The sequence below is a fragment of the Syngnathus scovelli genome, chromosome 11 (genome assembly GCF_024217435.2).
Source record: "Syngnathus scovelli strain Florida chromosome 11, RoL_Ssco_1.2, whole genome shotgun sequence".
Taxonomy (NCBI): Eukaryota; Metazoa; Chordata; class Actinopteri; order Syngnathiformes; family Syngnathidae; genus Syngnathus; species Syngnathus scovelli.
Window position 1 is genome coordinate 2,534,535 of NC_090857.1, and position 13,625 is coordinate 2,548,159.

The following is a 13,625-nucleotide window of genomic DNA, read 5'->3' on the forward strand; positions in this document are numbered from 1 at the left end:
TTAATAAGAGCAAGCTCGCACCCGTGACTCCTCTGAGTCAAGGGCGAGCGCGCACTCGTGGCTAATTGATGCGCGATCCCGGAACAGCGAGTCAATTTGTTAACGCCGGCCGCCATCCTCCCCTGAGATGTTTGCGTGAAGTGTTCAGCAAAGGAAGGAAAGACCTCATTAAGTTACGATATCAACAGCACATATTTTATGCCACCATTTGTGTTTTATTTTTATACAAGCATAAGCAAGCCTCATATCATAATAAATAGAAACATAGAATTTTCCATGACTATAATGTCCACAACGTTTGGGGGGAAAACACGCTACACACTAACCTTAAATCATATTCATCACAATATAAAATTATAGGGAACAAACAAATAAAATCTTAAAAAATCGATATATTTGTCCTTAAGTTACCAAATAAAAAATAAAAAAAATATTAATGCGCTAATGTGTTTTTTCTTGTTTTCCTTAAACGTTGAAATACTTGACTTGAGCAACTACTATCTGAAAGTATTTCAGTCACTTGAGGGCTTGTTAGCGTGATTTAAAAAAATAAAGGGCTGCTCATTATATAATTATATGTGTGGGTTTTTGTTTTTGCTGTAATTGTATTCTTCTCTTTCCTTGCTGACCTAAATTCCCCTTCGTGAAGATGATTAAACTTTCACTTTATCTTCCTTCTCCATCTTTAATGCTCAATTACGGGCTGAAAACATGCAATGTGGCTTCTCACTTGCCCCCGAAACTCCAAAACGGAACGCCAAAAATAAACTTTCCCGTGGCGTGGAATAACCTTCCAAGCGGGAGAATAATGAAAAGCAAGTCGGTGGACTGTCGGGTCGGCGTGATGAACGACCTCGGGGAGGCGACGCGGGAACGCGGTCGTTTGTTACCGGCCTGTCACAAATGTATTTTTAATGAACGTGCACCTCGGACCTTCTCAGCGCTTCCCTCGGGCGAAACAACGACTCGATATTTTCCCAACTTTCGCAACCGTCAATGAAATGTAAATAAGCTTTTTCCTTCCATTAGACACAAGACTAGTTCGACTCAGCAAAATAAAAATTGAGTAAACCAGCCAAAAAGTCTCAAGAAGCTGTACCCCAAAACCCACAGCAAGTTTTATTTTGGTGTCATCAATCCCAACTCATACGTTGACGATCTAATTTTTCATGAGGAAACAATTTTAACTTTAAAGTTGACCTTGTGACATTCCACAGGGTTAAGTCATTAACACTTGGCCCCTTCTGACATCTCTTTGTAGAAGCTTGTTTCAGCCACTAGAGGGCACTAAGCTACTAGTTATGGTTGATGACATCCTGTTGCGTCACCCTTTCCAGTACGTGTTACCTGGTCATGTCTTCTCCGGAACCTTACGTGTAGGTTGTCTTGCATCGTCAGATTTACCCCTGTGAGTTGTCTCATTTAATTATTATTTGTGTGTGTTCCTAGTTTTCTCTGCATGTTAAGTTTATTATGTTTGCAGAGCTCCTTCATCTCTGTTAATTTATGTTATCTGACATTGAGGAGAGCGACAATGAAGTGCGGCCCTGACATGGCCACTTAGCGCCGACACGCAAAGTTTTCTCACCCGCTGACAGACCCCCACCCCTCGCCTCCCAGACCTTGCTGCTCGGGGATTGTCACGTACTCCAGGTTTGGTACGAGGTGGTGTCACTTGAGCATGAGCGGGCGGTTGCTCCTGTCCTGGTCTGGGACGCGTGTCTGCTTGTCACTGTTGACAACAAGAAGATTTGCTCGGTGAGGCTGCACATTATTGTTGGGCCCCCAAACTACATTCTGGAGCTGTGCCTAATGGACTTGGGTTTTACCTGTCTTGACTCTCTGTTGCCATTGTTGTGCAATCTTCGTAAATCTTCAACATGGTTTCAGTGCGGTCATCGCGCCATTCTATGGGCTCCTGAAGCCTACAAAATATTGACAAATATAAATGTTCATGACGTGCGACACTGGAGAATATCTCGTTTTTGGAAACGGAACGATAATTTAAGTCAGGGGTGTTCTACTTAAGGTGTCAGCTGAGTGTATTTTTTTTGGACATGATGCCAACCCATTTAATTGTTGACGTTTAATTCACAGAGGATGAAGAGAAAATCAGTTCATGCCTAAAGAAATCAATATTTTTGTAAACATTGTGGAAGATACGTGAAGCTTAATCTCCCACCTGGGTTCCAGTCGCTCTTTGACCTTGGCGATGGAGAGGATGTAGGGGCTGATCTGCCTGGCGATGGTGGTCAAGTAGGAGTTCTCCTGCTTCAGCTGCATCAGGTCGTGAAGCTGGGCTGCAAAGGTCCAAACGGAACAAATTTGAACTATAATCACCGACATAAATTCTTGTGTGGAGAAAAAGACAAACCTTCGTAGATCTCCTGCTCGTTGGTGACCCTCTGAAAGGTCTCGTCCCAAATCTGTGAAAGGAAAACTGTGACAAGCATGTCAAAGTGAGAAGCTGGAAAAGATGAAGATAACCTCTTCAAACATGGCCCTCATGGTCTCCACTGTGGTGTATTGAGACGAAATCTGGCTGTCGATGTGCAGCGAGCGGTCCATTATCTCGCCCATTTGCTCCGTGTTGATGATGGAGTGGTGCTTGGTCAGATCTCGGTGCAGCTCCTGGACCTGGTCCTTCAGGCTCTGAATCTCGCTCTGAAGCGTCTGCAGTCACGCACGTGCATTTTAGATCCGTCACGGTTGATGGTGGCCGGGGGACTAACCCTGTAGGAGTTCTCGTAGTTGTTGCAGTGCTTGGTGAAGGGCGTCTCGCGCCCCTCGGCCAGCAGCACCTTGGTGCAGATGTTGCGGTGAGACGTGGGCCTCCTGCCGAACACGGAGCCGAGCGGCATCTCACTGAGAGACATGGAGAGAGGCGACTGCAGCCTGAGGTGGGGAAAATATCGATCACTGCCGCTTTCTTTTGTGCACGCTCGGCCATTTTACAGCAACACGCGAGCACCAGTACGGGAAAATGAGGCACCCAGTCAATGGCACCAATTTGGTGGAACGACCCTTAAAATCAAACAACTTACAGATAGTTTGATTTTGCCGGTAACTTGGTTCTGATGACCCAGGTTAAACTTAAAATCAAATGGATGATCTTTTCGAGGAATATCTGAGGATGCCTTGCACGGAAAACAACGTTTTCAAGGAGTAGTCACGCTCGACAGGCATTCCGGCATTCAAAGGTCAAGAGCGACAAACATGCACAGCGGCAACTCACGCCGATTTATCGATCAGTCGTCACGGATGCTCGAAGACGAAAAGCTGCGCTAAAGACACCGAGCCAGACTCCCGGACGCGCCGCACCGCGCCCAGCTCTTAATAAATGCCTCGCCCGCCCAGTGACATCAAACGGCCTGGAACAAAGCCGCTGAGACGTGCCAACTCCCAGATTAATTCCAGAGGGTTCTGTGAAATTACGATAAAAATAGTCGCGGCCGATCCCCGGGCCTCTCAGCGTCGTGATGGAATTACACGTGGAGAAGGACACAAAGTTGAAGGAAGACTTATTTGTTTTCAATCCTTTCTTTCTTGTGAGAGTGCCAAAGTAGAACTACTTGGTTGCTTTGTCCTTGAATTAATTTTTCACCTCTCTTCACTTGAGTATCTACAGTTCGGGTGTCTTTTTATTCACTTCACTGGAAAATCGAAGGCCTTTTCGCACTGCGATTAGCAAGACGCTGTCGACAAACCAAAAGCATCGGAGTGACTGTGTTAGCAAAGCGCCAGTCGTCACTCAGCCTTTGTAATTGCAAACCTTTTGGGGGATTGCGAGTCGGGATGCCTCGCAAAGTGCCAAATGTTCCCGTCGGCTTTCCCGGAACAATTGATGCGGAAAACGGAAATGATCTCACCTCGTGGCCACGCTGGAAGAGCCGGCCACCGAAGGGGCACGGCGCTGGCCAATCAGGAGCAGCGGCTCCAGACAGCGGGCAAACTCGCTGCGGTAGTCGGTGTTGATCTGATGGGAAGGTGGACGCTATGCCGTTAAGGGTGGGAAGATTTCTAAGCAAAACGTTTGTATCAGACATTGCTGGACTTTGCACTGACTTTGCTGCTCTGCACCGGTCTGAGGCGGTGGGGAAGCTTGACGATCCGCTTCAGTCGCTCCATCAGTTGCTGAGGAAGCAAAAAAACATCTTCATCCAGCAGATTGAATGGGCCCACGTGAAGACTGCTCGCCGGTAATTTGTGGAAATCACTCACGTAACCCATGTCCAGAAACTCAAACATGTTGGCTGAGCTTAGGAAGGCTGAGCATGTGACCAGATGAACCTGCAAGCACAAATGAAGAGTTTGAAGTTTTTAAATGGGAGGCTTCAAGATAAGATTACTACCTGGAGTGTTGGCAGCAATGAGGTGAGGTGTGAGAGCTGCTCTTTGAGTGCCTTCTCCTTCTCCTCGTGTTGGCTGCAAACACACAAGCACACACGCACAGAAATCATTTGATAGCGGTCATTCACGACTCTGGAATTGATTCCAGAGCTGGAACGATTAATCAAATCATTTTTTTGATGACAGCACTATGATGGGGCGCAATTGTGGACGTGGCCTATTTGTTGACAAGTTAATCTGTCAGTGCTCTCCTGTAACTTGCACTCAGGCCCGGCACGTAAATCGCAACCCAAATAGTCTGGATCGGCCTTCCAGGAAGCGACCGGCCAGCCGTCGGTTGACCTGGACCGCTTCCAGCCAATGGCATAAAACATCCGCAGGGCGCAAGCGAATCATTTTCCTCGCAACCCGAAATGGTGGAAAAGGTTTTTTTCAACAATGTCATGTTTTGTTGCAAATGGACGCCCATCAGTTATCTTTCACTTGTATGAGGAATACATTTTAATTAAACTATTATCAGTTTACGGTAGTTTTATTTTGAAATTTCTGTTTTTTTTTGTCCGAAAAGGTTCACAACGTGAGTAGTTTTATTGTTGGTTGTGATGATGAGACTTGAGTCTGTTGTACCTCTGTGCAGTCTTCAGCAGAATCTTCTTCCTCTCAGCCAGTTTTTCCTGCAAAACACAAAAGCATAGACTGCTTGGAAGGCTCAACACATTCTCACAAGTGTGAAAATATTCAGTGTACTGCGCTAACAATAGTTGTCTCACAGTTAGCTCAACAGCGACCTCCAGCGGTCGCAGTGTGACATTTTTCTTTGGCGCACGAGATTAAAATTACAGTCCATTCATTGTATTGTCCACATTGCTAAAGAGTCCATTAACCGCCTCGCATTTCTAGATGAATCCACATTTGCAAAAAAGTGTTTTGGTTGCACTTGAGATGGACTCACTCGATTACCTGCAGACTGTTGAAGAGAGAGCAGATGGCGCTTTCCTCCTCCTCCACGTTCAGACACACTTCGCCTATCATGGACCTCAGCAGGAAGATGGCCTCTCGGGTGGACGTCTGCAGCTCCTTCACCACCTGCAAGTAGAGGCTTTTAAATTATTACACGCAAATCCAGATGGGGCACTAACAAATTCATTCAAGTGGATTCTTGGCGAGATGAAGCCCATTCCTGTTGAGATCTGGACTGATAGTATCGGCACACTTTATGAGTATCGAGTATGTGTGATTACTTTTGCCACCTGAGCACGGCTCTCAATGCCATCTCTCTTACCAGCACGGCCTGGTCCAACATTTCGCATCCTTGCATGTAGGCCGTCTCAATGTCAATGCAGTGAGTGCGACTCTCCCTAAGGCACACACACACAGACACACACCGAGGGAAGGTGATGTCAGATGATGTCAGAATGAGGACAGTGTTGCGTCATCAAATCGGTTTTGTGCGGCGTGTTCACTCACACTTGCATATCTCTGAAACACTTGATGCAGAGCATGGACTTGTTCTCGGTGGAGAAGAGGATGTAGGGTTCCTCGTGCAGAACTGGCAACATGCGCACACATAGATATTCAACTCAAAAGTTCCAAATGACTGTTGAAGCACTCATGGGAAAGACTGCATATTTCATGGAATAAATATTCCAATTTAGGTTGTAAATGTAGGTCAGTGCTTCTGATAGTTGTTGGGTTAGCGGAGAAGGCCTTGTTGGCCTTGACGTCCCACCACTGCCAGACTCTACGTCATGGGCGAGTTTTCCCAAGCGTCACTTACCACATTTCCTGTGCTTGGCTTTACTGCGCTTGGACAACGTAACAATGTCGTGGTGAGCAAACATTCGGGCCTTGTGCGTCAGATCCCTGCAGGCGCAGCACAGCGGCTGGTTGCAAGTGTTGCAGTAGAACATCACGCCTGTGTCCTGAACGCAAAGCAATGTTGGAGAGATCACAATCAGAACTTGTGACACAAAAAGACACTTTTTTGTTGTTGTCACTTTGAACCTTTTTGTTGCTCTCCTGGTCGCAGTTGGCACACTGTACAATCTCATCAGCGTCTGCGTTGTTGTCCACCAGGAATTTGAGCAGACGGTCTTCTGGCGGGAGGCTGTTGTTCCCCTTTATGATGGATAGATATCTGCAAAAAGTGAAAAAACGTCAACTGTCTAAAAGCAATCAAATCATCTGATTCCTATACAGTTGAAAGTTGAATTTAGTGCCAAGTGTAACTCAATTTTGAATTCCTAAAGCACTTAATAAGTGACAACCAACAGTGGAAAAAAGTGAATCCATATCAGTTGCAGTACTCCAGAAAATCTGAGGGGGCAGCAGAGGCGTCACAAGTCGCTCACGCCAAAGAAGAAAATGCGGAAGAAGCCGTGCAAAAGTCACACTCGCGTGTGTTGACGGTGTGCTTTCTAGAACTGTCCCTCGGCTCTGCGTCAAACGACATTTCAACCATATAAGCCAGCGAGAAAGGTTTTCATCGATACAACGAGATGTCTGTCATTGGCCAAGAGCACGTTCGAGGTGGGAGCGTCTTTAAAGACCTGAGCGCCGACGATGAAGACTGGCAGCCCACCGAGATCGAGAGCTTGTGCATGAACTGCTACCTGAATGGGACCACTCGTTTGCTCATCACCAAAATCCCCTTCTTTAAAGAAGTCATCGTCAGCTCGTTCAGTTGCGACAATTGCAGTTGGTCTAACACCGAAATCCAGTCCGCGGGGCGCATTCAGGAGCAGGGCGTGTGCTACACGCTCAAAGTTACGAGTAAAAGCGATTTAAACCGCGAGGTGGTCAAAATGGACAGTGCGACGACCAAGATACCCGAGCTGGATTTCGAGATTCCTTCGTTTTCACAGAAAGGTGCATTAAGCACCGTGGAGGGCATTCTGGACCGAGCCGTGACCGGACTAGAGCAAGACCAAGTGGCCAGGCAGGAGGCAGACCCCGAAGTGGCTGACAAAATCCACACGTTCATCCAGAAACTGAAGAAGTTAAAAGATGTAGAGGAGCCGTTCACCTTGGTGATCGAGGATCCGTCAGGCAACAGTTTTGTGGAGAACCCGTTCGCCCCGCTCAAGGATGAGGCCCTGACGGTGTCGTCGTTCCGGCGCAGTGTGCAGCAGGAGAAGCAGCTGGGCCTGCGGGCCGACGACGAGCCGGACGATGAGCCCCCGCCCGGTGACGACCTGGACTCGATGCGGAGCGAGGTGCTGGTCTTCAACACTAACTGCCCCGAGTGCAACGCGCCGGCCTCCACCAACATGAAGCTGGTTCAGATCCCCCACTTCAAGGAGGCCATCATCATGGCCACCAACTGCGACGCCTGTGGCCACCGCACCAATGAGGTCAAGTCGGGCGGCGCCACAGAGGAAAAGGGCACCAGGATCATCCTGAACATCACCTCCGCGTCCGACATGACGCGGGACCTGCTCAAGTCAGAGACCTGCTCGGTCTCCATCCCCGAGCTGGACTTTGAGCTGGGCATGGCGGCGCTGTGTGGCAAATTCACCACGGTGGAGGGCCTCTTGACGGACGTCAAGGACCTGGTGGTGGCCAAGAACCCCTTCGTGTTCGGGGACAGCGGCGACTCTGGCCGCGCACAGAAGCTGAAGGAGTTTGGCGACAAGATCGACAGCATCATCGCAGGGCAGATGAAGGCCCACCTGATCCTGGACGACCCATCCGGCAACAGCTACCTGGAGAACGTGTACGCGCCCGAGGCCGACCCGGAGATGACGAGGGAGATGTATGAGCGCACGTACGAGCAGAATGAAGAGCTCGGGCTGAACGACATGAAGACGGAAGGCTACCAGGATGACACTGGAGAAAAGACAGCGCCGCCCCCAAAACCCTAAATCTCAGATTTACCTCCAACCTCATGTTTGTGTTTTATGACATCACGTTTTTGTGGTGAGCATGATAGCAGGATAATCTCAGTTCCATTTGATAGGGCGCTCTGCTTAGTTACTATTGAGACAAAGCAAGGCCATTGGTTGACAACTTTCAAGTTCTAGCAAATAATATATCGATGAAATACTCGGACCAGCTTTCCATGATCATTATTCATTGGCCTGGAAGAAATATTTTAAGTTACGAGGGCACTCAAGGATTCTGTCTTGTTTTAAATTTATCAAACAAGCATTCAAAGTGGTAAAACTCAACTGGGCATTTTTTTCAAGAAGGCACTTCAGTAATTCTGTCAAATTTTATTTGGATGCCCTGCTGATAATTTTGGGGACCGTTTGAGGCTGCATACCCCACTGAAACGAATGTATCATGTTTCAAAGATAATGTGTTGACATTGAAGTCTAAAATGCTTTTCAAATAAAGGTGTCATGATGTTATCAACATTTAACAATGGCTCATCTTTGTATTCTCGTATCAACCCAAATTGATTCTAGAACATATGAACATTTGATTGACATACCTGATTATTATAGTTTGCGGTGGTGCGCAATCAATGCGAGTCTACAGACAGAATTTATGTCTCATCTGTCGAGTGAATTTGGGCATCAATAGTTTTGACAAGGCAGGAAGAAAATTAGAATTTCATGCAAGTGGTTTCCATAAATGACATTTTTTGGAGTACTCAAAAGGGGATTTCTTTTTCATTTTTGCCCAGATTAAAAACAATATTCATCCTGATTCTAAAGAAGTGTAAAGTTGACCAGAAGACTTTTACTTCGATATTAACGGTAAACTCATGACTCAAGACTTTGCCTCACACGGCGTGACCCCGGCCGGCCTGAAGGTTACTGTACCATTTCATCGGAATGAAATGCATTGCTATCATGTGACCGCGTTTGATTTGCTGTAAGCTGCTGGCTATGTTGCCAAATGCCGCTACACTTTGTTTTTGCAGTGTGACTCGTAGAGCTAAATCTGAGACTGGGACGACCCCCCCCCCCCCCGCACACACACACACACACCGACTCCCCGAGCCCGGCAGCTGTTCCGGCTACTCAGGCCTGACTGAGCGCGGGCCAACGGAAACGTAGAGCCGACACTCACCAAAAGCCGCAGAATTCTCCCCCAATGGTCCAAATACGTGGATCCCAGCGGACGGGGGCGAGCGTGGGGATGCTGCGCTCGGCTCAAATTGCATCTTTTGTGTCATCATGAGTGCACATGCTGTAAGTCAACAATCAGCCCTTGACCTTTGACATCTGGCTGTTAACACTTAATTTGTTAGACTTCAAGGAAGTATTGTTCATGATCCATGCAAGCGTAGTACGCTTTGGGTCAATTTTGATGAGAATAATCATCTATTTAAGTTGATTTGTAATCTACAATTTTATCTTAAATGATACAGTAGTTATTGTAAAAGTATATAAAAAGTCAGTTGTGAATTGTGTGTGGATTTGGGAACAGAGACTCTCCACACTTGGTTGGGAAAAGCTTAGATAGCATATTTGATTAGCCATTACATCTCCAGTAGGCAAATATTTGTGGAATAAATCATTTTTAAAATCATCTTGTTACGATAATGGTGCTTTGGAGTTACGCTTGGATCTCTTACCCGCAGAGGGGGCAGCTGAGTCGACTGTCGTTGGTCCGGCCCAGCAAACATCGGGCGCAGAAGATGTGGTAGCAATCCAGCAGACACGGCGACTGATACTGCTGGTGGCAAAGGTGGCACACCAGTGGGTGCACATTGGCGCAGTCCACGTTGCACAGGTTGTCCAAATTGCTCACGATCCCTCCGGCCATCTGAGACGGGGACCCACAATGAGTCAGCGAGTTTTTCTTCTCTTCCCTTAAAGGGTGCGTTCCATGTCAGATTTATAATTAAATTACAGCTACGTTCCTCCCTTTGTAATGTTGGCAAACCTGATGTCACAATTTGGCTTATTTACATATTAACCGCCCCACATCAGGTAACTCCATCCATGACTTAGAAGCTGGCCTAGGAGCCACTTTCAAGCCACAGCTGAACTATATAAATATATATAAAATGTGGTGGTTCACAGTCCTGCAAGTGACTGGCGAGCAGGCCAGGGTGTCCCCTGCCTCTCGTCTCACCGGGCCGTAACAAATTTGGTTAAGCGCTGTAGAAAAGGAATTGCAATCTCCTTAAAAAGTCACACCACAAGCCTAGAAACATGTTTCATACAGTCGCAGCTAGCTTGCTGCTAGTGTAGCGGGAATCAAATAACTCCCACAGCGATTAAAATAAACAACAGGGGCTGCGCTCTTACCTTGACATGGGATCGGTGCTTTCAGCGCGAGAAAATCCACGGACGAAACAAAACAAACCAGCTCAGACGGAACAAAGCCAAAGTGTCCAGCGAGCGCAAAGGCCAGCCGCTGTCCTACCTTTCAGTGGTGCTATCGGCTTGCCCCCCCAACTGCCCCCCTCAACAGGAATGACAACAATGCTTCAATAGTAGGCCCTCCGGCCGCCTCTGCCAAGGCAGCTGACGGCACACACCTCATGCCACCACCCCTCGCTGACACCCTCGCCCCACCAAAGTGCAACAGCGAAGGGACATACAAGTGACGAGGACTCAGTGAAGGTGTGAAAATGACATCGCAAAAGCTAAACGGTGGAACGTCCATTCGACCAACGCAATTTCTACTGGTATAAAAATGCAATTGGCGGTGAACTGCATATTCAGCATTTGTGAATTTGCCAGATATTTGTGGAGAACAAGGCCATGTCTAATAGAAAAATATGACTTTGGTGGTGGATTGTCAATACTACTCCCACAATGTATATGGCAACGTATAAATCAGAGGTCACCATGGGGTCACCACCACGCAAGGATCACATAATCACATAAGTAACCCACAGGGGTGTTCTAAAAATAGCTCAGCAGTGATATTTTCTAGAAGTGTTAAAAAATCATTTAAAAACATGAACATTAGCCGAGATTTGTGAAACATTGTGATAGATCATTAACATGATCAGTGTCTTCACAAAGATGAATCACAATACAGTATTAACAATAACACACACACACACACACACACACTATTAAGTCATGTCAAACTTATTTATTCACAAGCCCTCAGATGACAAATTTGTTATTTCATTATTATTATTATTATTATTATTATTATTATTATTATTATTATTATTATTATTATTATTATTATTATTATTATTATTATTATTATTATTATTATTGTTGTTGACTGAATCGAACACCGAGTCATCGATGCGAGCTGGCTATCGCAGGCAGGTATGACACGTCGTGCGCAGCGCCCCCTACTTCCTTTTCGCTGAACGTGTCAGCCATGGCGCCGATTGTGAGTACTTGGGCGACCAAACTACCCGCACGCGATAACTCAATGCTAACATGTTTCCTCACCGGAAGAGTATGACAATATAGCCGAATGTCTCGCCTGCCCATCGGGGTAGTTTTGCCACTACTCGGCGTTTTCGTTTCGCGGACGTTGTCCAAAATATTATTGCTAACGTTAGCTTAGCAACAGCTGCACCCAGTCAGCTTATGTGTTGCGTAGCGTGATGATTTATAACAAAACAACTTATATGTCTCCTTCAGCTGTAATTTGTGTACGTAACTGCCTGCGTATTGTGTTTCATTAGAAGAAGCATGTGATGTTCAAAAAGACCGGTGGCAAGAGGAAGAAGCAGGTCTTAAAGTTCACGTTGGACTGCACGCATCCGGTGGAGGATGGCATCATGGATGCTGCCAACTTTGTAAGTTGACCTCAAAATATGTTCTTGCCAAACATCTGTAACAGGAGCCACTCCAGGTCACTGTCTGAGGTCTAGGCGCAAAAGTGATTTAGTAGGAAAGTGATAAAGAAGAAATGACGCAATTAGTCTGCTGGATGTGAACAAGTCGCAAAAAAAATAACTTTCGACTTGGTCCATCATGCACACCCACCCCTTCCTCTGATTTTGCTAGATGAAGTTAACGTGTAGTTACCGATGATCATGCCTCACATCAACTGTCCCACCATTTGCTGTCATCCTTCCCTCAACAGGAGCGATTCTTGCACGAGCGCATCAAAGTCAACGGCAAAGCGGGAAGCCTTGGCGGCGGCGTGGTGTCCATCGAGAGGAGCAAGAGTAAAATTGCCGTCAACTCTGAAGTTCCCTTTTCTAAGAGGTATGTGCGTGTTTCTCTACAAACAAGAAATGTCATCAACACCTCGTTGGTGTCGAACGTCGCGGTCCTCCATTTATGACAGTTGTGCCTGCTCAAATCTGAAATGATGATTGTGTTCTTGACATCTTCTCCAAAAGGAAGTCTCAAAGTGAGTCCAATTCAACGAAGATTGTTATTGTCTCAATTCTCATGACGTCTTTTGCTGTACAGTGTGTTCTTTTTCCGCTAGAGGGCGACACACGACAACGTTTTGTTTTTATGCCCTTCACCAAACTGCAACTAAACCAGGCTCTGGAATGTATAAATGCAAGTCAAAATGTGCCCCCCCTCCCTAATTTATTGCTCTTGTGTCACAATATCTCCTATTGGGGGTGCACCTACTAGGTACCTCAAGTATCTGACCAAGAAGTACCTGAAGAAGAACAACCTGCGGGACTGGTTGCGTGTGGTGGCCAACACCAAGGAGAGCTACGAGTTGCGCTACTTCCAGATCAACCAAGACGAAGAGGAGGAAGAGGAGGACTAAAGCCGACGACATTTTTAATAAAACGTCCCAAAGGTGGAAGCGTAATCCTGCCTTTTGTTTTTATTTTACTTCAGGAAGACGTGCCCGAATTCCCAAATACACTAGCAAAGGCTTTTCGGGCAGAAGTGGTGGACTGACGAGGTCAGATTATCATTTTTAGGCTCTGTAATCTACCCCAAGGGGTCAGATTATAACAGCCATCGATGATCCAATGCAGCTGGGTGAGCTACAACCACCATGCTGGATTGAGACATCAAACCTGAGCTTTATCATTTAAATGGATAAAGTGCTTCAAAAGAAAAAGTTCATAGTATTCAAGAAGTGCAAAGAAAATGAAAAACCTGTTCAATAATGACAAATGATTTTTTTTATTTTGCCAAAAAAGCACCGATTACGTTGAACACGTCAAAAATGACAAAGAAATGATTTTGCCATTGCCAAAAAAGCAACAGTTACCTTCAACACTGTTCAAAAATGACAAAGAAATGATTGTTTATTTTGCTAGTGCCAAAAAAAAGCAACGTTTACCTTGTGTGAGAAGAATGTGTGACCGTGTGTTGGGGTGCATTGGGCATCCCGTGCTGATGCTGCGGTAACCATGACAACCAGAGAGCCTGTCCCCTTCCTCAGCCTGCGTCCACTTGGGTTTTAGCGAAGCA

The 13,625-nt window shown here is 46.3% G+C and overlaps 3 protein-coding genes across 6 annotated transcripts; 2 read left to right on the forward strand and 1 right to left on the reverse strand.

The window, feature by feature from the left end:
- Positions 1 to 904: 904 nt before the first annotated feature.
- On the reverse strand, positions 905 to 10,812 carry LOC125977073 (RING finger protein 207-like). Of its 4 annotated transcripts, XM_049733241.2 has the most exons (19): positions 10,675 to 10,812; positions 10,557 to 10,574; positions 9,878 to 10,068; positions 6,355 to 6,487; positions 6,128 to 6,272; positions 5,818 to 5,899; positions 5,633 to 5,708; positions 5,311 to 5,436; positions 4,978 to 5,024; positions 4,353 to 4,425; positions 4,222 to 4,290; positions 4,066 to 4,134; positions 3,870 to 3,976; positions 2,733 to 2,895; positions 2,488 to 2,673; positions 2,375 to 2,426; positions 2,183 to 2,300; positions 1,830 to 1,925; positions 905 to 1,732 (listed from the first exon to the last, which is right to left on the reverse strand). In XM_049733241.2, exons 3-19 carry the CDS (start codon positions 10,066 to 10,068, stop codon positions 1,672 to 1,674), a joined length of 1,794 nt encoding a protein of 597 aa, XP_049589198.1. In that variant the 5' UTR covers positions 10,557 to 10,574; positions 10,675 to 10,812; the 3' UTR covers positions 905 to 1,671. The 4 variants fall into 4 exon arrangements, with proteins under 4 accessions (XP_049589198.1, XP_049589201.1, XP_068508490.1 ...); XM_049733244.2 differs by lacking the exon at positions 10,557 to 10,574 and having other exon boundaries at positions 10,675 to 10,810; XM_068652389.1 differs by having other exon boundaries at positions 2,733 to 2,865; positions 10,557 to 10,795.
- zpr1 (ZPR1 zinc finger) lies at positions 6,689 to 8,716 on the forward strand. Its single transcript, XM_049733246.1, has one exon. It carries the CDS (start codon positions 6,849 to 6,851, stop codon positions 8,211 to 8,213), a length of 1,365 nt encoding a protein of 454 aa, XP_049589203.1. The 5' UTR covers positions 6,689 to 6,848; the 3' UTR covers positions 8,214 to 8,716.
- Positions 10,813 to 11,528: 716 nt separating the features above from the next.
- Positions 11,529 to 13,011, forward strand: LOC125977515 (large ribosomal subunit protein eL22). The gene is made up of 4 exons (XM_049734070.1): positions 11,529 to 11,610; positions 11,912 to 12,025; positions 12,316 to 12,440; positions 12,825 to 13,011. The coding sequence occupies exons 1-4, from the start codon at positions 11,599 to 11,601 to the stop codon at positions 12,964 to 12,966; spliced, it is 393 nt and encodes a 130-aa protein (XP_049590027.1). The 5' UTR covers positions 11,529 to 11,598; the 3' UTR covers positions 12,967 to 13,011.
- The last annotated feature ends 614 nt before the right edge of the window (positions 13,012 to 13,625 follow it).